Raw genomic sequence first — 21,334 nt, forward strand, 5'->3', positions numbered from 1 at the left:
GTTAAAGAGTTTTTTTGAGAGCCACGGAGGAGAGTTCCTAAAAATATATGTGAATTTGGGGAGGACCTTCATTTTTAGGAGGTTAATGCGTCCAATTAGTGAGAGAGGGAGGTTGCTCCATGCTTTTAATTTCGTTTTAACCCCAGCTATTACAGGATTCAGGTTGAGGCTCACAAAGTCCTTACTATGTCTGGATATCACAATTCCCAAATAAGTAAAATGGTCCACACACTGCAGCGGGAGAGATGGATATGAGGAAGATCTAGCCCCCTCGTCCACCGGGAAAAACTGGGATTTGTGCCAATTCACCCGTAATCCCGTGAAGGCTGAGAAGGTGTTCATTATACTGAGGGCACCCTGCAGAGAGGCTCCAGCATCGTTCAAGAAGAGTAGTAAATTGTCAGCATAGAGAGCCACTCTCTCCTCCAGCCATCCCACCCGAAGGCCGTGAATCTTGGGTGAAATTCTGAGGGCTTCAGCGATGGGTTTCATGGCCAGGGCGAAGAGGGCTGGGGAGAGAGGGCATCCCTGTCTGGTACCCCATTGCAAGGGAAAGGGGGCAGATAGCAATCTGTTAAGCCTTATGTTTGCCAGGGTGCCCTTGTAGAGCGTGCATACCCAGTCAATAAATTTTAGTCGGAATCCCATCCTCCTCATCACCTCCCATAAATACACCCATTCCACAGTATCAAATGCCTTTTTCATATCTAGGGTGGCAATCGTTCTGGTGCCCTGGTTTGTGTGGGGGACATGGATATTGGAGAATAATCTGCGTATGTTGATATCTGTTGACCTTCCTGGCAAAAAGGCCGTTTGATCTGGATCTACAAGGGATTTTATAACTTTGTTCAGCCTGGTGGCAAACAACTTGGTAAGGATCTTCAGATCACAATTGAGAAGTGCAATTGGTCTGTATGAGGCGCACAGCTTGGGATTCTTATTGGGCTTAGGTATTAGGATAATGTGGGCTTCTTTCATAGAGGGGGCAAAGAGCCTGTTTGTAAACAGGATGTGAACAACTCAGCCAATCTTGGGGCAAGCAGTTTGGTGTGGGCTCTATAGAATTTAATGGGTAAGCCATCAGGGCCCGGGGCCTTACCCGCCGGGAAAGACTGTATGGCAAGTGTGATTTCTTCCGGGGTGATGCCTGCAACTGAAAAATTCCTCTTAGAGTCGGAGAGCCAGCCCAACGCTAGGGTAGAGGTCATAGGGGCAGGGTCAAAGGCCTCTGGCAAGGAGAATGTGTACAGTGTAGTGTAGAATCTAGTAAATTCTGTCAGGATGTCCTCCTGTGAGACTGTAAGGATTTCGAAAACAACTGCAAGGGGTCTATCTTGTTGTGTTAATAGCGCCAGTAACCTGCTGTTTTTGTCCCCATGTACTCCTGCCTACAAGACTGTATGCCAAGTCTGGTGACCTCAGAGATGTGAAGTTGCAATGCCCTCCTAAGTGAGGAGAGGTGATCAAAATTTGGGGCACTGGGTGATGCAGAGTATTGACTCGAGGCCTTATCAACCTTTTGCTGCAGTGAATAGACCGCATCACCGTGCTCTGCCTTAATAGCAGCCACAGCAGAGATATACTGCCCCCTGCTGTGAGCCTTGAATGCATACCTTGTTACCTCTGGGGAGGCAGACTACGCATTAATTACCCAGTATTGCTTCAATTGGAGGAAATTCGGTCCTAAACTAATTCATGGTTAATCCAATGAGGTTGCAGTCACCAAAGGGCTCTATTGTGCGTTTTTGGGGTTCTAATTAACAATTTCAGCGGATTATGTTTTGAGAGGCCAGAGGGAAGATAACATGACTCTTGGATCACACTAAGGAGGGCCGTGCTTGAAAATGCCAGGTCTATACAGGATGAGGTCTTAAAGGTCCGTCCGTGGCATGTCCCAGGTGCCCAAATCTGAGTTAAAATTAGCTTGAGATGAAGGCCTATCCAAATCTCATGATAGGGTGGCGTTGGGATCGCCCATGAACAAAACCTGGGCACGGCAATGCGGAGCCAACCTTTTGTATAGGGGGCAGGGGGCTGCACCTGACTAGGAGGGGGCAGGTAGACATTTACAATAACATATTTCTTGTTGTATATGGTCAGTACCAACATAACATATTTCCCACGCGGGTCTAGATGTACATCATGTATTATACACGGTAATTGTTTACTGAACAAAATAGCCACCCCACTGGAGTATGTGGAGTAGGTCGCATAAAATGCTTTTTGTACCCACGGTTTCTTAAGAGCCATTACTCTGCTTCCTATTAACCACTTAAGGACCAGCCTTGTTTTAGATTTTAGGTGTTTACATGTTTAAAACAGGTTTTTTTGCTAGAAAATTACTTAGAACCCCCAAACATTATATATGATTTTTTTTCTAACAACCTAGAGAATAAAATGGCGGTCGTTGCAATACTTTTTTTTGTACCGTATTTGCGCAGCGGTCTTATAAGCACACTTTTTTTTGGAAAAAAATCACTTTTTTGAATAAAAAAATAAGACAACAGTAAAGTTAGCCCAATTTTTTTATATTGTGAAATATAATGTTACGCCAAGTAAATTGATACCCAACATGTCACGCTTCAAAATTGCGCCCGCTTGTGGAATGGCGTCAAACTTTTACCCTCAAAAATCTCCATAGGCGACGTTTAAAAAATTCTACAGGTTGCATGTTTTGCGTTAGAGAGGAGGTCTAGGGCTAGAATTATTGCTCTCCCTCTACCGGTCGCGGTGATACCTCACATGTTTGGTTTGACCACCGTTTTCATATGCGGGCGCTACTCGCGTATGCGTTCGCTTCTGCTCACAAGCTCGTCGGGATGGGGGGTTTTAAAAAAAAATTTTTTAATTTTTATTATTTATTTTACATTATTTTATTTATTTATTTTTTTTTTTTTACACTGTTTAAAAAAAATAAATTATGTCACTTTTATTCCTATTACAAGGAATGTAAACATCCTTTGTAATAGAAAAAAGCATGACAGGACCTCTTAAATATGAGATCTGGGGTCAAAAAGACCTCAAATCTCATATTTACACTAAAATGCAATAAAAAAAAAAAGTCATTTAAAAAAATGACATTGAAAAAAATATGCCTTTAAGAGGCGTGGGCGGAAGTAACGTTTTGACGTCACTTCTGCCCAGCAGTGTCATGGAGACGAGTGGGCGCCATCTTAGCCTCACTCGTCTCCAGAAACAGGACGGAGACGGACGAGATCGCCTCCACCGCTACCGACGGCTTTCGGTAAGCGGCGGAGGCCACCCAATCGCGGCAGGAGGGGGGCCCTCTCCCGCCACCGATAAAAGTGATCTTGCGGCGAATCTGCCGCAGGGACCACTTTTATCAGAAAGCCGGCCGCTGCACGAAAACGGGGATACCAGGGTTATGGAAGCTAGCTGCTGCCATAACAACGGTATCCCCCTTCAAAGTTTGGACGTACATCGTCGTGCGGCTGTCCGGAAGTGGTTAAGTGGGTCTCCTGCAGCAATACTATGTGGGGGTTGTGTATTTTCAGGTATTAAAACAGTAGTGACCTCTTGTATTTGGAATTGAGCCCCCTGACATTCCATAACAAGACAATCAAGGATTTTTTGCCAGAGTTAGCCATCATGGAATGCCAGGGGGGCGCAGGGCCAGGATAAGATCGGCAAGCCTATCCGCAGTAAAAATCATCATAGAGAAGAGCGTTGCCTGTGTGAGTCTTCAAAGTAACACGTGTTTGAGCAAAAGTAGTTATATGTACATCTCTAAAACATATGTCCTCCTCTCCCCCCAAAAAATAACTCCCTACCCTAGCATCAAAAAAACAACAGCAGCATGGCCAAAAACAGGGGCCAAAAAGAGAAAAAAACTAAACAAAAACTGATGCAGGGTTTGTTCCCATAACTTGTCAACAAGGTGAAAACTTCAGGCCACTAGGACCTCGAGAAACTTTGCACACAGGGCTGGAGCAAATGGAGCACACCCCAACAAAACTTCTGACAGTACCTATGTGAGTTCCAGACGCAAAGTTGATGAGGAAAAAAAGGGGTGAACTTTAGTAGTGTGTCTCATAGAGTAAGTGCTTCACTTCTTCAACATGTGGCTGGTATCATGATCCCAGCCTACATAAATGACAGTATTAGGCAGAATTGTATTCCAGTGTGGTTTTCAGGCAAAGAATCAGCAGGCGTCGAGCCAAGAGACAGCTGCGACAGGGGTTTCAAAGTAGCGGGTGGAACTACCATCCACCACCCTGAGCTTGCTGGGGTACAAGAGGCTGTATTTCAGGCTGTTCTCCCAGAGGCACTTGCGGATCTCCGTGAAGGAAAGACGACATTGCAGCACTTCAGGTGAGTAGTCGGGGTACAAGAGTTCTTGGAGTTTTCAAAGGATAGCCCCGCAGCATTTCTGGCGGCTGCCAGCAATCTATCCCTGTCACAGTAGTTGAGCGAATTCAGCAGGTTTGGTGCACTCTGCCCGTTCGGTGAGCCCCACCACCCACAGGTTGTTATGACAGAGCCTGTTCTCCATGTCCACTGTTTTTTCATGCAAGGATTGTACCTGTTTTTGGAGGATTCTCAACTCCCTGGAGTCCTCGTGGACCGTGTCTTCTACCTGAGATGTGCGGGATTCTGCCTCGGACATCCTGGACCGGAATTTGTCCATAACGCGCTGAATTAGGCTGACCTCAGTGGTCATGTGTCAATCTTTTTGGGAAGGGTCTCCTTCAGGTAGGTGATAGCCGCCATCAGGTTCACAGAGGAAGGCTCTGTGTCTCCCGTGCTTGCAGGTGCCGCCTGGGTGCTCGCAGTCAGAGAGGGTGGGGGGGAGGGGGCAGAGCGCATGGGGGAAAGATGGCCATTGATGGAGGAGACCAGACCTGGGGTACTGTGTGTTTGCCGTATTTTCTCTTACCTGGAGCTATCTAGGAGGGCAGGAGTAGCTGGAAACCAGAGAGGCAGCCCTCGGACACCGATATGTAAGTATAGAAGCATCAGCCACTGTAGCAGGATGGTCAGAAGGATTATGTTGAAGCGGAGCTCATCTATTGCATGTCTGCCTTGCTTCACATCCGGACACGCCCCCCCCCATGTAGATCTTTAGTGAGACCTCATTTAGAATACTGTGTCCAGTTCTGGAGACCTCACTTACAGAAAAACATTGCAATATAAGATAGAACGAGTCCAGAGACTGGTAACAAAAATGGTGAAAGGTGTGGGAAATAAAACATATCGAGCATGACTTCAGGAAGTTAATATGTACAGTCTGGAGGAAAGAAGAAAAAGGGGAGACATGATTAAAACCTTTAAATACATCAATGGGGGGAATAAGGTTCAGGAAGGCAGTCTTTTCAATATGAAACCTGATTTGATTGTAGCCGTATTAGTGCAATTGTGACAGAGAAAATTGAGTACTGTCCGTGATACTTTTTTTATTTGCACTAACATACAATTTTTCAGGACAAGCTTTCGGGGTATGTCCCCTTCTTCAAGGTCCAAGCAGTACTGATTCACAAATTTTTAAGCAGAATGTTAAAGAAGGAAAAAAGAAAAAAAAAAAAAAAAAAAAAAAAAGAAAACCAAAATCAAGAACAGAGGAACATGACCTCAAACTGGAGGAAAGTTCAAAACAAATCTTAGAAAGTGAATAAAGTGAGTGGTGATTGTGCTGTGATAAAAAGGGAAGGGGGGAAGAGGAAGGGGAAGGGGCTAGCTCAAATGTATAGAGAGGTGAGTGAAAAAATAAAAAAAAAATATTTAAAAAAGTATAATAAGCATGAGGGCTAGTATCATACTAGCACATAAAAAATATTGTAAATACTGAAACAAAAGAAAAGAAAGTTCTCAGTGCAAAATGGCTAGTATCATACTAGCACATATGTGGTAACTCAGCAAATACTTATTAGAAGAAAAATCTCAGTGCAAAAGGGCTAGTATCATACTAGCAGATATGTGGTAACTCAGCAAATACTTATTGGTGACTCCAAGTAAATAAATAAATGGTGAACAATCCCACCACCTAGTAGTACAAAGTGTTCAAACAATGAGTCATCAGTTCCAAAAAGGCAAAATGAAAAAATTATACATAATATAACAGTATAATGAAATGTAATAAAGTGCGGTCTCATGGGCACTAAATCCGAATAGACTGAGGAAACAAAATTGCCTAAAACGTATAAAAAGCTATAAAATGAGTGACAAATACAGTGTGGGTACAAAAAAAAAAACCATATATATATATATATATATATATATATATATATATATATTGAACCAAATAAAAATATATAAATCAAAAAAAGTCCATGTGCATGAGGGCTAGTATCATACTAGCATATAACAAATATTGTAAATACTGAAACGAAAAAAAAGGAATCTCAGTGCAAAAGAGCTAGTATCATACTAGCACATATGTGGTAACTCAGCAAATTCATATTCGTGACTCCAAGTAAATAAATAAATGGTGAACAGTCCCACCACCTTGTAGTACAAAGTGCTCAAACAATGAGTCATCAGTTCCAAAAAGGCAAGTCCACAAGCCACAGGAAAGGGAAAAAAAGTCTTCAGTGGAGACACCTCTGTGCTCGCCAGCAGCTCACCTTACTGCTGCAAGACAACAGCTTGTAATACAATAACAAATCACCAGCAGGCAAGGGTCCCATCCAGTAGTTCAGGCGATTCGGGTGGTGGGTGTGCAGGATGGTATATAAAAAACATAAGAAATAGTATATAGTATAACTCCGTGGTGGCCAGAGTGGAAAAAGGGACAGGACACAGAAGGGGGATGCACTCACTTTTGTAAAATGAGTGTGGGCGTCAATCCAACGAACGTCGAGTTCGTATACCTCAAAAGGGTGCCTTCAAACCGTCCCCATTTCCACAATGCTCGTCACAATGGCATGAATATATGTGGAGTGTTGGAAGAGAGTGCACATAGCGTGATCCCATATATAAATCAGTTTATTAGGTTAAAAACAACATAGTACACTTACATTAAGCAGAAGGCTATAGTAAAAAACATCCATGAGCACCAAGCTCGTATCCTATCGTCAGTCTGTGACAGTTCCCATGCTCCAATCCTGATGCGTATCGTCACGTCACGTGACTTCATCAGAGGTAACACGGGGTGAAAGTCTATGCTTTTATATGGTCTCTATGTAATGGGCGTTTGGCGGCCATTTTCTCGAAGCGTGCCACTACAAAAATGGACACCCGGCGGCCATTTTCCCGAAGCCCGCCACTGCACTGGGTTAACCCAGGACTGGACAAATCCGTCGCCCATTTTGTTGAGGTCTCATTCTCAGAAGCACTAGTAGTCATAATCATGCTTAATAAAAGGCAGCCAAAGAGGCGCAGCAAGCCGCACACACCTCAAGGTGCATAGCAGCCAACTAATATATATAATCCTGGGAGAAAAAAAATTAAATAAACAGGGAAACGTATAACAAACTAAAAAAATGTATAAAAAGGGGGCAAGTATACAGTAAAAACGAGAATACAAAAATCAGCAAAATTATAAAAAAAAAAAAAAATACACTAGTGGTTAGTCCAGCGGGAGAGGGGACATCCAATAAATGTCAAAGGTAATGGTTAATATAAAAAATTATTTGAAAAATGTATGGAATAAGCAGAGATATCAAAAAGATACTGGAGCTCGGGAATATCACCAGGGCTGGTGCAAGAATTTTTGACACCCTAGGCAAAACCTCATTTTGCCGCCCCCCCCTTGCTCTGCCTCCAACCCCACCCCCTTTGTCCTGCAGCGGCTATGGCTGGCAGTTGCTGCTGTCCCCAAGGCAGCTATGGCTGGTGGCTGCAGATGGCTGTCCTGCAGGAAGGTACTGCTGGATGGTACTACTGGCAGTTATCCCTGGTGGCTGCTGTCACAGGAGTGGGGGGGAGGGGTAGTGGCAGACAGGGGGTAGGAGGAGGAGGAGAGGGGAGGATGACAGGGGGGAGAAGGGGGAGGAGCGGAATAGGAAAAGAGAAAGGAGGAGGAGGAGAGGGGGAAGGAGGAGAGGGGGGAAGACAGGCGGCAGAGAGGGGAGGAAGAGGAGGGGAGGATGGGGAGGAGGGAAGGGGAGGAGTAAGGGGAGGAGGAGGAGGAGGAAGGGAGGAGAAAAGGGAGGGGGAGGCGGGGAGGAGGAGGAGGGGAAGGAGAGTAGGAGAGTAGGAGGAGGAGGAGAGGAGGGGGGAGGAGGAGGAGGGGGGAAGGAGGAGGAGGGGGATAGAGGGGTGAGGGAGGAGCGGGGCTGAGGGGGAGATGGAGGAGCAGTGGGGGGGGAGGAAGAGGAGGGGGAGGGGGAGAGGAGGAGGAGGAGGAGAGGGAGGGCGGGCGAAGAGAGGGAAGAGGAGGACGGGAGAGGAGGAGGAGGAGGAGGGGGGAGAAGGAGGAGGAGGAGGGAGGGAGAGGGGGGAGGAGGAGAGGAGAGAGGAGGGGGGAGGAGGAGAGGAGGAGGGAGGAGGAGGAGGGGGAGGAGGAGGGGGAGGAGGAGGATTGGAGGGAGAGGAGGAGGGGGGTGGGAGAGGAGGAGGGAGGGAAGAGGGGAGAGGGAGGAGGGGAGAGGGAGGAGGGGAGGGAGGGGGGGAGTGGGGGGAGAGGGAGGAGGGAAGGGAGTGGGGGGGAGAGGGAGGAGGAGGGGAGGGGAGGAGAGAGACCCTTACATCCAGGCCATGTGCTTGGGATGATCATGACATATGTGAGGAGTCTGAGGACAGATCAGTCTATACACACACTATACAGTGCACTTCAAGTTCACTCACTGGGGCTCTGCTCTGCAGACTGCATCCGACGACTGTGTCCAGCACAATCCCTGCCTCGATGCCTCCAGCTGTCACCACTCATCAGGCACTGACTACTCTGATCTGCTATAACGTGTCTGCACGTGCAGTGACGCTGCCGCTGTACGGGACAGGCGATAGAACACCGGGAGGGAGAGCTGGCCTCTGCAAATGACGGTGACACGGGGGCGGGGTTAGGGGTCACATGCCTAGACTAGGGATACGACTCAGTCACTGAATCATGTATGGGCAGAGCTGGCAGTACTGGAAGAGACCAGAGACACAGACAGGTCACTGATATAATCATAGAGGCACACAGCAGCAGGGGATGTGTTTGCTTCAGTTCCGTCGGGAGACTCGGGAAATGTCCCCCAGTGCTGCGCTGCGCTGCGCATCTAATAATACTACAGTTGGATGGAGTGCCTGCCTGGGTACATGTACCATACTGCAGAGGCGCTGGGCGGCATCCCCTGCATTATACAGCACCGCACCGAACACTTACATATCGCGGAGACCGGGATTAGGGAAAACAGCGGTCGGGCGCCCTAGGCGGCAGTGCGCCCTAGGCGGCTGCCTAGTTCGCCTAGTGGTAGCACCGGCCCTGAATATCACAGGCTCACTGAAAGGGAATGCATAAGGTAAATACACAAAAATTAGAATATGTATATATGACAGTGATAACAATATAGCAAAACAAAAAGATAAAAAATATATAAGTAAAACTAATCAGGAGAGTATATAAGAAAATCATTAAAGAATTAGAAAAGGAGAGGATATGGGACCCGGTGTACATAATCGCATGGGGTGCAGAAGATTAATAGTCGCTAAGAAAGCAATTCAGGTCAAACTCGATGTTAAGCCCCTTGGGTACAAGAGTGTCCATAGAAAAGATCCACTGGGACTCGAGTTGACTTAAAATCCTCACTTTGTGTCCCCCACGCCATGGTTTGGTATAGGGCACAATACCCCAAAATCTCAGATGGCTAGGGTCTCTATTGTGACATTTATCAAAATGCCTAGAGACATTGTGTTTGTCATACCCCTTTTGAATGTTTTGAACATGTTCCTTGATACGAATTCTCAATAGCCTTTTGGTACGGCCAATGTATTGGAGGCCACAGCTGCACTCCAATACATAGACCGCTCCCTCAGAATTGCACCCAATAAACTCGTTGATCTCATATTTTGTGCCATTGCTGTTTGATTGGAAAGAAAACACTTTTTGGTTCGGACATTTAGTACGGGTACAGGCATAACATCGTTTACAAGGGTAAAATGCCTTGCCTGTGAAGAAAGAAAATTGTTTCTTTGGAGGATCAATCACGCTTTTAACTAACCGATCTCTTAGTGTGGGTGCCCTTTTGTAGATAAATTTAGGTTTATCTGGTAGCACCTCCCTGAGCCCTCTATCAGATTTCAAAATATGCCAATGTCGTGATAAGATGCTTTCAAGCTTCTTATATTGCGAGTTGTACTCAAGGACTAGGGGCACCTGATCCTGTTGACATGTTGGTCTTTTGTCTTAGAGCAATACTGGTCTTTGCATTTGTCCTACTTCTTCGATTTTTTCTCTTATAAACTCTTGACTGTAGCCTTTATTTATGAATCTCTCTCCAATCAGATTGGCCTGCATATAGAAGTCTTTTTCAAGAGTGCAATTACGTCTTAGTTGCATGATCTGGCCTTTAGGGATGTTAAATAGCCAGGTTCTATGATGGCAACTTCGCAGAGGTAAGTAACTATTACGGTCGACGTTTTTAAAGAAGGTCTTGGTAATGAATTGATTGTTGATACGTGAAATTTCAAGATCGAGAAACGGAATAGAGTGTTCCTCTATTTGCCACGTTAATACAATATTTTTAGTATTATTGTTTAATTTGGAAAAAAATGAGATTAAGAGGTCATGATCACCTTCCCAAATAATAAAAATATCGTTGATATACCTTTTGAATAGGCGTAATTCCTTGGGTGGGTCCGTAAAAACAACTTCCTCTTCCCATTGGGACATAAAGAGTCCTGCGACGCTGGGGGCGAATTTAGCCCCCATAGCTACTCCTGTCTTCTGTTGGTAAAATTGTTTGCAGTACCAGAAATGGCTGTATTTCAGGCAAAAGTCGAGACATTTAACGAGGAATTTCCTCTGAAAGCAAGGGAGTTTGGTGTATTTTCCGAGGCCCCATTTCATCGCCCCACATGCTGCAAAGTGGGGTATGATTGTATAAAGTGATGACACGTCTGCTGTTGCCATCCACACGATACCAGTATCTACTCTGTTTTCGAGTATTTGAAGCATTTGTTTTGTGTCACGCAGATAGGCCTTAGTGCTTTGTACAGCCGGTTGAAGATATTTGTCGATGTATTCGCCCAATCTTGCTGTGATTGATTCTATACCGTTAACAATCGGTCTTAAAGGGGGGATCGGTTTTATCATTATGGATTTTCGGTATTTCGTAGATAATTGGGGTTCTGCAGGCTTCTGGAACCAGATATTTTGCTTCTTTTCTGTTAAGTATACCTTTATTGAGGCCCAGTAGTACTACTTGTTCAAGCTCTTTTTTCCATTTAGAAATAGGGTTCTTGGATAATAAGCAGTATGTGTTGTGATCTTCTAATAACTTCATCATGCCTTTGTGGTATTGTTCGGTGGTTTGAATCACAATACCACCTCCTTTATCTGAAGGCCTTATCACGAGGTCCTTTCTTTTAATAAGTTTCTGGATGCCAGTCTTAATAATCCTCGGTTCTTCTCTTTTCTTTACGGTTAAATGCTTAATTTCTTCCGTCACTAGGTTCTTAAAAACTTCTATATGGGTGTTGTCCTTGGGTTTAGGGTTATATGTTGATCTGTTCCTCAAATTACTATGTACCACTGAATTGTTTTGTGTGGTGCTGGCATTAATGGGTTTTTCGATCAAATATTTCTTGATGTTTAATTTTCTTATATACTTTTGTATACTGATATACGTCTCAAATTTGTCAAGATTTTTCACTGGTGCATACTTTAACCCTTTGTCTAGCACTACTAGTTCTTCCCGAGTGAGTGGTACATCTGTAAGATTAAAAATTCCGTCTCCTATGTCCCCCTTTTTTGTTTATTTTCCCTTTCCTGCTCTGCAGCCTCTTTTCTTATAGGGCTTTTTCTCCTTGTTTCCTCTGTTCTCCTCGGTGGATGGTATTCCATTCCTCTCCCTAAAAAAGATCTATTGTGACCCTGTTCGTGGTGGTAATCATATTGATGTCTCACGTCCCTATCTGTGTCCCGGAGATCCCTCAAGGGGGCATAATAGTTTTGCGTATATATGGGACTACGTTCTCTAGGTCTGTATGGTACATTAGGTTGACCTCTTCCTTCTCTGGGTGCATTGTGATAGTAGGGGCCAGGGCTTCTATCACGTGATCCATAATAATCATATTGCCCATGTTGGTAGTCTCTCGTCTCATAGTTAGTCTGGGGGTACGCTGGGTGCCTTTCTTGCCTATATGGCTCATAAGGAGGGCCTCTTGCATTTCTTGATGCATTATTAGGTCGTGTCCAATGAGGTCTTCTATTATGATTTCTCCGATTGTTGGATTTTTTTCCACCACTGCTGTGGGGTACGTTGTGGGTAGGGTGGTTGTTTCCAGGTGTTATATGGAGTATTATTGCTGGAATGCCTGTATCTAGCATCATCCTTCATGTGTCTTGGGGAATCTTCCCTTGGTGTATAATTGCCCGAATGTCTACGGGAGGTACTATACCAAGGTGATCTGGGTATAGGTGATAAATCAGTGTAGCAAGGGTTAATTTTAACCACCTTTTCCGGAGTGGAGAATGCAGAAATAGGTTCAACCTGTCCAATATTGTTCTGCCATTTGAATACCAGAAAGTATTATTTTACTAATAGGGTAGTTGATGATTGGAATAAACTACCAACAGAGGTAGTGAGACAGTCAACAGTAAATGGCTTCAAACATGCTTGGGATAAACATAGATCTACAATCAGACAAAAAAAAACAAAACAAAAAAATAAAATAGGCAGACTCGATGGACTACTCAGTCTTTTTCTGCCGTCAATTTTCCATGTTTCTAAGAAGGCAAACTGGCCTAGGCAGTGTGATGCTTTGGGCAATGTACCTGCTGTGAAACCATGGGTTCCGCCATTCATGTGGATGTTACTTGACATGTACCACCTATTTATACATTGTTGCTGACCAAGTACACACCTTCATGGAAACGGTATTCCCTGGTGTCAGTGGCCTCTTTCAGCAGGATAATTCGCACTGCCATTATCAATGCCATGATTCAAGAATGGTTTGAGGTACACAACAATGAGTTTGAAGTGTTGACTTGGCCTACAAATTCTCCAGTTCTCAATCCAATCGTGCATATGTAGAATGCGCTAGAAAAACAGTCCAATCCATGGAGACCCCACCTCGCAACTTACAGTACTTTAATGACCTGCACCTGACAGCTTGGTGTCAGATAACACAGCATACTTTCAGAGGTCTAGTGGCTTCCTTGCCTCTATGGGTAAGGGTTGTTTTTGCTGCAAAAGGAGGACCTACTCAAAAATAGGTGGGTGGTCATAAAAATTATGGCTGATCTATGTAGATTCTAAACAAATGCTTTAAAAATAAGCAGTGCATGTCATAAACTAGGAAATATTTTCTTGCTTATAGGATGGGTGGACAGTTTTTATTTTCATGTGGGTGATCATTGCATGTCACGATAGGTTGTCTTGCCAGTAATTAATAGTCCCACAAACTTAAGTGAGGAGGCTCTGACATCTCTGTAAGGCATTGACTAATGCAGAAGTTGTCTCTTTTTTTCTTGCCTAACATTAGCCAGCCTCCATCACCTTGGCCTCCAGTGTAGACCAAGCATGGGACCAGTCTGAAGTAGGTGAAAACATTTTAAAAAGGATGTAAATGCTATTTTAATGGGAAGCAGTACTTGACCAGTATTATGGCTGCACTGGGTAAGCAATGGTAGTATTGCACACTTACGGATATCTGCAAAGCCTGATTTAAGCATTAGAAGGCTGTAGATGAGAGAAGGAGTGGTGATGCCTCAAGCCCCTAATCTAACAATCTCAAATTATCAAAACATTTCCTGACAAAATATGCCTTCTCGCTGTTTGCTTTTTCTTCGCTGTGTTTCTCTAAGTCGCGTTGGACAAGAGCAAGGTTTATTGTTTTAGGCTTTTCTGAACACGCATCAGTATTTACACTGGATTCTGAGCATTTGCTTCCAATGAAAATCTTGTCTTAGATTACGACTCAGCAGTGTAATTTCCCTCCCAGATGGGAGCAAAGTAGCTGTATTTGCCTAAAAACAGTAGGAAGAACAAACTATGTATTAAGCCTGGGCTGTTTTTGGCTTGACCTAATGATGTAACAGAAACCTTTTATTTGGGATAGGTCATTGCCAGAGATGGAAGGAGGGGATCTGGCTGCAGCTTGAAAGGTTTTCTTCATTGTATTTACATAAGTCTTCACTTACAAAATTCTGTGCTTAATGCTTCTGCTTTCATAAAGCAGAAATAAACAGGAAAGCTTCTGGTGAGTGTTCTACATGGAATGCAGAAAGGCTTCCCTCTCCTAATGGAGTATATAATTCAGGTGCCCTTAAGGCATGCTTTCAGGAATTCTTTTGCCTGAGGTAATGGGAAGCTCAGGCTGTTTTAAGGCCTTGATTATCTATTGATGCACAAAGCTTAATAAAAAGTCATCGCTTTCAGTTGGTAGTGGATATTTTCATAAATAATCAATTGCCCTTTTTATTATTACTATATTTAAAGTGTGGAATTTATACATTCTAATTCTGAAATTATGCTGGATTTTGAAATGTACGCTGTAGGATTTCAAAGAGAAAAAAAAGGAAGAAAGTAAATTAAAGAAAAAAAATATTTTGCTGTTTAATCAACAAATGTGTGTTTCTTTTCCAATAGCTCCTCTTAGCATATAAAGTAGATTGGCTCATTGAAATGTTAAATGCAGATGATTTGCTTCTACGGCTCTTTGCCTCTCTGATGCAGTTTTAGATTTTCATGGTTTGGAGGAAAGAATAGGTAAAGTCCAACACAAACAGCTCAGGTTAGAGGAACTAGTCACTTTATGAATGCCATTGTTATGGTTTCACTAAACTACCAGAGCGTCCAACCACATTGTTCTTCTGTGATCTTATTTTTCTTTTTTTGTTAAGTATTTGCCTAAAGTAAATATTAGATGATTAGTGAATACTGTATGAACACTTTTAGTTTCTATAACTTTCTGTGGCTTAAAAAACAAAACAAAAAAAATACTTTAGATAGATTGCTTTGAGAACCCATTATTACTTGAGTCTTTATGTAATTTATCCATAAATCCTGTATCCCCTCCCGAAGATTTGCATTTTATTAAGGCCCACACAGTACATTAGAATTGTTACCAACTAGCGAAGTATACTAGTAACATTTAAAGTGGTTGTAAACCCCTCAAATGAAAAACGAACAAAGCATATCTTTACATGGTGTACTTGGCTCAAGCCATGCACCTAGTGTGATTTCTGTCATTCCTTTGCTATCTGCATAAGTCACTTCTGACAACCTATGCTGACACCACACAAACCTGGGACATGGCCCTGCTCCCCCAGCATGCAGCAGGTGATTCACAGCCTCAGCTGTGCATGTTTCTATAGAAACTGTGTGGGATATGAGTGTCCTTTCCATCCACTCCAGTCTCAGATTACACTCAGCTCCCTGCTCTATGCTGCGCAGTGTGCGACATCAGATTCCCGCCCCCCGCCTACTGGAGCTGAGAAAGACTGTGTAAATTCTGTACTTTGAACAGCTTTAGAGAGAGGGCTACAGGTAAAATGTGTGTCATCTCTGTGTATCACCTGAGGCTTGTGAATTCAGTTGATATATGTAATTGGATTCAACCACTGTAAATTAATGTCAAGGCAAAATTATAAAAAATACAAACCAAACAATAGATCTGGAATAGGTGCACATTTCCCCAGGTTTTATCCCTTTAAAAATGCTGCAAGTACAGAAAAAATAGCTGTTGGTATGCCAGAAATATAATGTGCTCCTCCATTTCCTTTTGACATGGCAACACAGCTCTGAATTCTTAAAGTGGAGCTCCACCCAAAAGTGGAACCCCGCTTGTTCGCACCCTCCCCCCTCCACTGCCACATTTGGCACTTTTTGGGCGGAGGGGTGAGTGAGTACCTTGTTTTGACAGGTACTCGCTCCCACTGCTGGGTAAGAGATCCTCACGGTGATCTATGAGCATTTGCTGCCCCTCCTCCTTCCCCCCTCTGCCTTCTGGGACACACACAGGTCCCAGAATACGGCAGGACTATTCAGAAAGCACAGCGCGACTTGTGCATATGCAGTAGGAAACTGGCTGTGAAGCCTGAAGGCTTCACTGCCGGTTTCCCTTACTTACAAACCCGGCGCCTGCACCTGAAGCCGATTGACGAATCCCTGGACAGGTAAGTGTCCTTATAATAAAATTCAGCAGCTACAGTATTTGTAGCTGCTGACTTAAAAAAAAAAAATTCCCAGACTGGAGCTCCTATTTACCCACATGGTGTCAGTTTTGCCTACTATATTTCTGATGGATTACAAAGAACACAGACCTCTCCTTATCTAATCCCCCCTCCTCATCTTCATAACCCCTCCATGTGCACAGGCAGACAGCACAGGAAGTTACTGACTCACAAGGTATCTGGCAAAATCCACAAAGTAACTTTTGAACAGATATAACAAAACACTTTCAATTGTATATTTTGCAGACCAAAAAGAAACAAATAAGTCTGGGGTAGTGTTTACTTATACTTTAACATCTACATTTTTAAAGTAGAATGCCAGTCAAATACCAACTAAGCCTAAACCTACCTCCACCCCCATTCTAAGGAAAGATCTGTATGGCATGAAGAGCAGATCCCAGCGTCAGCTTCACTGTAGAGGAGAACATTTGGGAGTGGATGCCCCATAGTAAGCCTTTGGGTGACTCCACCGCAAAGGCTCTGCAGCTGTTGTCTGCGATCTCTCCCCTTTACTGAAGCCAGCCTCTGAAGAGATCATGTGATCAGACCAGAGCGCCCTCAGCATAGGTAAGTATAGACGGCTTTCCTTTGCAGGGTAGTTATAATAGACTTAGAATAGATTTAGGCTTAATTAGTATTTGACTATGCTTCCACTTTAAATATACTGAACTAAATTAATACAGACTTCATCATCCATAAGACTGTTGCTGCCTCTTGCCTGCAGAAATGTTGTATTCAATATTTAGGCTGCAACTGGCCATTGGCTTCGGTTGCCTCTCCTGCCATGAGAACATTTGGAGAGAGGACAGAATCCTGCCTGAACATGGCAAATTAAGACTCCAAAGGACATTTATAAACACAGTTATGCTCAATTTCTAAATGTCACATCCTGCAAATGTATGCAAAGCATTTGCAGTTCCTATCCCATTTTTTATGGCTGAACATTTGTGAGTGCAGCAGCGCCACTTCCTGTTTTTCAATTGGCTGCAACCAGCCTGAGAATGTTTACCCATTTCGGCACATTGATGGCAAGTGTTGTGAACTCGATTTTGGCAAAATTAACACAACAAACTACTAAATAATTAGTGACATGGACCACTTTTTAAACAGGAGCAATTATAGGAAAATTACTTATTGAATGCTTTTCTGAGAGTTATTTTTTAGGCAAATTGCGACAAGTCATCAAATCTGTGGTAAATTTGCCACAATTTTACATAATTCGATAGTGCCGCAAATCTACTTTGGCATAATATGACAAAACAACAGGCACAAAGCGATAGGACACATTTATTCCATGAAATGTGACATTACAATAAATCTGTCACATTTCTACAATAGGTTAACAAACTGCAGCACATTAACCTTAAACAATGCAACACTTGCAATTTTATTGATGAATGTCTCTTTCTGCATCTCAGTGTCTATGTAGACTTAGTTCAGTACAATCATGGGCATGATCTGAAAGAAATATGCCAATATTGGGGGAAATATTGAGGAGCACAGAATAATAGGTGAGTTTAGGTTTACACTACACTGCACTGCATGTGCAATATTTATATTTCTCTTAAAACAATTATCAAATCGATTGTCCCTTTAAGCCAAGAAAATAATAATTCAGTATTACTGTGGGTAGTTCTTTTCCATCTTGAATATAGATTCAGATTTTTCTCACTCCCACCTAGTAACTTAAATTGCAACCATGTGTCTACTAGCTGGCTGTCATTTGCATATCATTTGCACTTTCTTCTTATTTTCTTGAGATGTAAAAAATAAAGTATATCTTAGAGCTTGTTCAAAGCAGCTCCATTAGGCTGCATTGGACATCATTACCCAATTCACTCCCAACACTCAGACAAAGCACTGCTTTTTGTCCAATAGTTTCAGTTTACACCAATGCGCTGTGATGGTGTGAACTAAAAAAAGTAGGATAAGTTGCATTTTAATGTAACACAGCATGTTGCAACAAGCTACAGCGCTCTGCGATGCAATACTGAAAAAACTGTATTATCTATTGCATGTATTTATATAGCACCAACAATTTTCACAGCACTTTACATGTATAAGTAAACGGCATGATGCATTGTAACAATGCATTACAGCGTTCCCTACACAACGTGCGCCAGCATGCACGTTATACAGAGCATAATGCACATCCACTTTGGTGGCCCTTAATCCATATATTTTTATTGTATGGCCCTTAATTATTGTAAATTTAAAATGTTGCAAATGTTTTTATTAACTACGGTACATTGTATTCTGTAAAGATTAGGTGGGCACAGACACATGATGCAAATGAATTGGCACTATATGACAATCTGAGCAGCAACATCAGTATGTAGCGAAACCTGTTTAGCATTGGTGCTCTCAAATTTCTCCAATGTATTTAATATTTTAATAGGTTTTGGATGGGCATGAGTTCCTGTGTGGTGATTGGATGTATTTTCTTGTGTACTGAATCCAAGCATTTGGTTTTTGACTAAGCAATTTTGATTTAACAAAGTGGGAATTCATTCTATGGATAAATTGAAGATTTACATTCTGTGTTGGCGCAAAAATTTTTTTTGTTATTATTTAATAAATTACTCAAAATGTGCGTACATTTATATGACAATCTATTATATGATGTTTTGCCCACTAACACTGAAACCATCTGATCAGTATATTTAGATCATGTCTGAAGCTGTCTATACATAGCCCAATAAATGAAAGAGATTCACATAAAGATTGGTTTTAATAACTAGGGCCTTATATGGGTTAACAGCAGAGCAAAAACAAGCAATTTTATTGCATGCAGGGATTTCTAATATGTTTCATACTTTCTTTGTGAGCAAGGTTCATTCCTTTTTTTTATGGGGAAAAGAGATTGAACCATTCAGCATGTGAGTTGGGGAAAACCTTGTGTAGGGTGCAGGCATACCCTGATTCTTGTAAGAAAAGTGAACTTTTATACCAGCTGTCATTCACTGTAAGAGATCTCCAACTCTATGGCTACCCTTAATTCATAGAAGCAAAATGAATTCAATGGCTCATGTTTTATAGTGATGAACTCACTCTGAGATTTTTATTGGGTGTGGATAATACTTGGTGGCAATGTTTCAGAGGAGTACAACCTTCTTCATCAAGCCATTCCTGAAACGTTGCCACCATGTATTAACCACACCAAATAAAAATCTCAAAGCGAGTTCATCACCGTATTGCATGTGCCATTGAATTTATTTTTTTTTCTATTTGATATTGTTAGAAAAGAGGGAAGTCTTCTTTCAGTTGATTTTGCATCATGTTCCTGTTTCCACTTTCATCTGCGGTGCTGCCAATGTTTGTCACACCTTATAGTGGAAATGTTCCAAAAGATAATTACAGCACTATGTTTTGGTCAGTGTTTTATAAAATAAATTATGTAATGAAACTCATCTTGTGGACTTTTTAGAGAAATGAAGAGCTAAAAATGGTTTTCAAGTACAGGCATACCCCACTTTTAAGTACACAATGGGGTTTATTTACTAAAGCTAGAAAGTGCAAAATCAGGCTCACTTCTGCATAGAAACCAATGACCTTCTAACCCCAGCTTGTTCAATTAAGCTTTGATAATAAACCTGGAAGTTCATTGGTTTCTATGCAGAAGTGAGCCTGATTTTGCACTTTCCAGCTTTAGTAAATAAACCCCATTGTGTACTTAAAAGTGGGGTATGGCTGTATGATGTTCAACCTAGCAGCCCACTAGAAGCTCCACATGTGTTTCACACATAAATTATAGGCACATCTGTGTAATTCAGGTTAAATGTTTAGTGAAAATACCATCAGTGGTCTTTAGAGGTAGAGGATTTTAAGTTGCAATACTCCTGAAACTGACTCATTTTCACATTTCTAATTTTTTACAGGTGATGGGTTGGACAATAGTGTAGCCTCACCGAGTACGGGGGATGATGATGACCCAGACAAAGACAAAAAACGTCATAAAAAGCGAGGTATCTTTCCCAAAGTGGCCACAAACATCATGAGGGCGTGGCTTTTCCAACACCTAACGGTAAGTCACTCACTGCTGTTTACTTATCAGTATATATATTGTGCTGTACAAGCTAGTCCGCCCCATTATAAAGGAATCATTGATCAAGAATACACCTTATGATAGATGAGCATTATTTTCATCGTGGGCATTTTTAAAAAAAAACAAAACAGCATGCTGGCGGATTTAGGACTGGATTTATAAAATATATTCTTCAGTGGTGTAATTCATAATTGGAAGGAATAATTGGTAACTATACACTGCACATAAATAGTATATATATATATATATATGTGCTCCCCTACCATACCTGCAAAGCTTGGCACCTGGGGAGGAAGACCTTTCCTTTACTTCTGTACTTCCTTCCCTTATAACATCAGTGGACTTCAGCAGATGGTGGTTGCAATGACTGACAGGTAACCAGCTTTTTAGCATTTCCATTTATGCTTCCCACTATATCATGTTCCCAGTCCCAGAGCAGTGGGCCGATCTCTACATCATGTATGCTTTTGCAATTATAGCCTAGAATGTCACAATGCATGCCAAGGGGGCTATTAAGCTTCTCGAGATATATGAGGACACAAGCTATTGCTACAAATTATGAACAGTATACCAAAACACAACAAAATTCTGAGATTGCTTGAGGTGGTGTTCTAACTGCATATTCATCCTTACCAATAAGCCCCTGATAACATGCTTTCTCCAGGAGTCCTAGTTTATCCCCTCACCCATGCTGCCCTGTATAAAGTGGCATAAAAAGTACACCATGCCCTCACATCATGTCTCCTGAAACAAAAATGGTCACTCTTCCACAATTAGGCAAAACGATTTGGTTCAACTAACAATAACAAGGCGATAGCACTGTAGATTACTAAAGTTGCAGCAGAAATTAGTGAAACTGTTTTAGATAAAGTATACGTAAACCCTCACCTTGTAAAACAACCTAATCAGTTTAAAATAGAAATGGAAGGTAAAATATATATATATATATATATATATATATATATATATATAGCATTATAAATATTTTTTATAAGTAATCACATAACCTC

General features: G+C 42.3%; 1 protein-coding gene across 2 annotated transcripts in view; it reads left to right on the plus strand.

The window, feature by feature from the left end:
* Window positions 1-21,334, plus strand: part of MEIS1 (Meis homeobox 1) — a 209,837-nt gene that overhangs the window by 87,150 nt on the left and 101,353 nt on the right. For both annotated transcript variants that reach the window (XM_073628212.1, XM_073628213.1), the window contains exon 8: window positions 20,158-20,303. In XM_073628212.1, the coding sequence (XP_073484313.1) occupies window positions 20,158-20,303 (146 nt within the window). The remainder of the gene's footprint in view (window positions 1-20,157; window positions 20,304-21,334) is intronic.

This window comes from Aquarana catesbeiana, linkage group LG04 (assembly GCF_042186555.1).
Source record: "Aquarana catesbeiana isolate 2022-GZ linkage group LG04, ASM4218655v1, whole genome shotgun sequence".
Classification (NCBI taxonomy): Eukaryota; Metazoa; Chordata; class Amphibia; order Anura; family Ranidae; genus Aquarana; species Aquarana catesbeiana.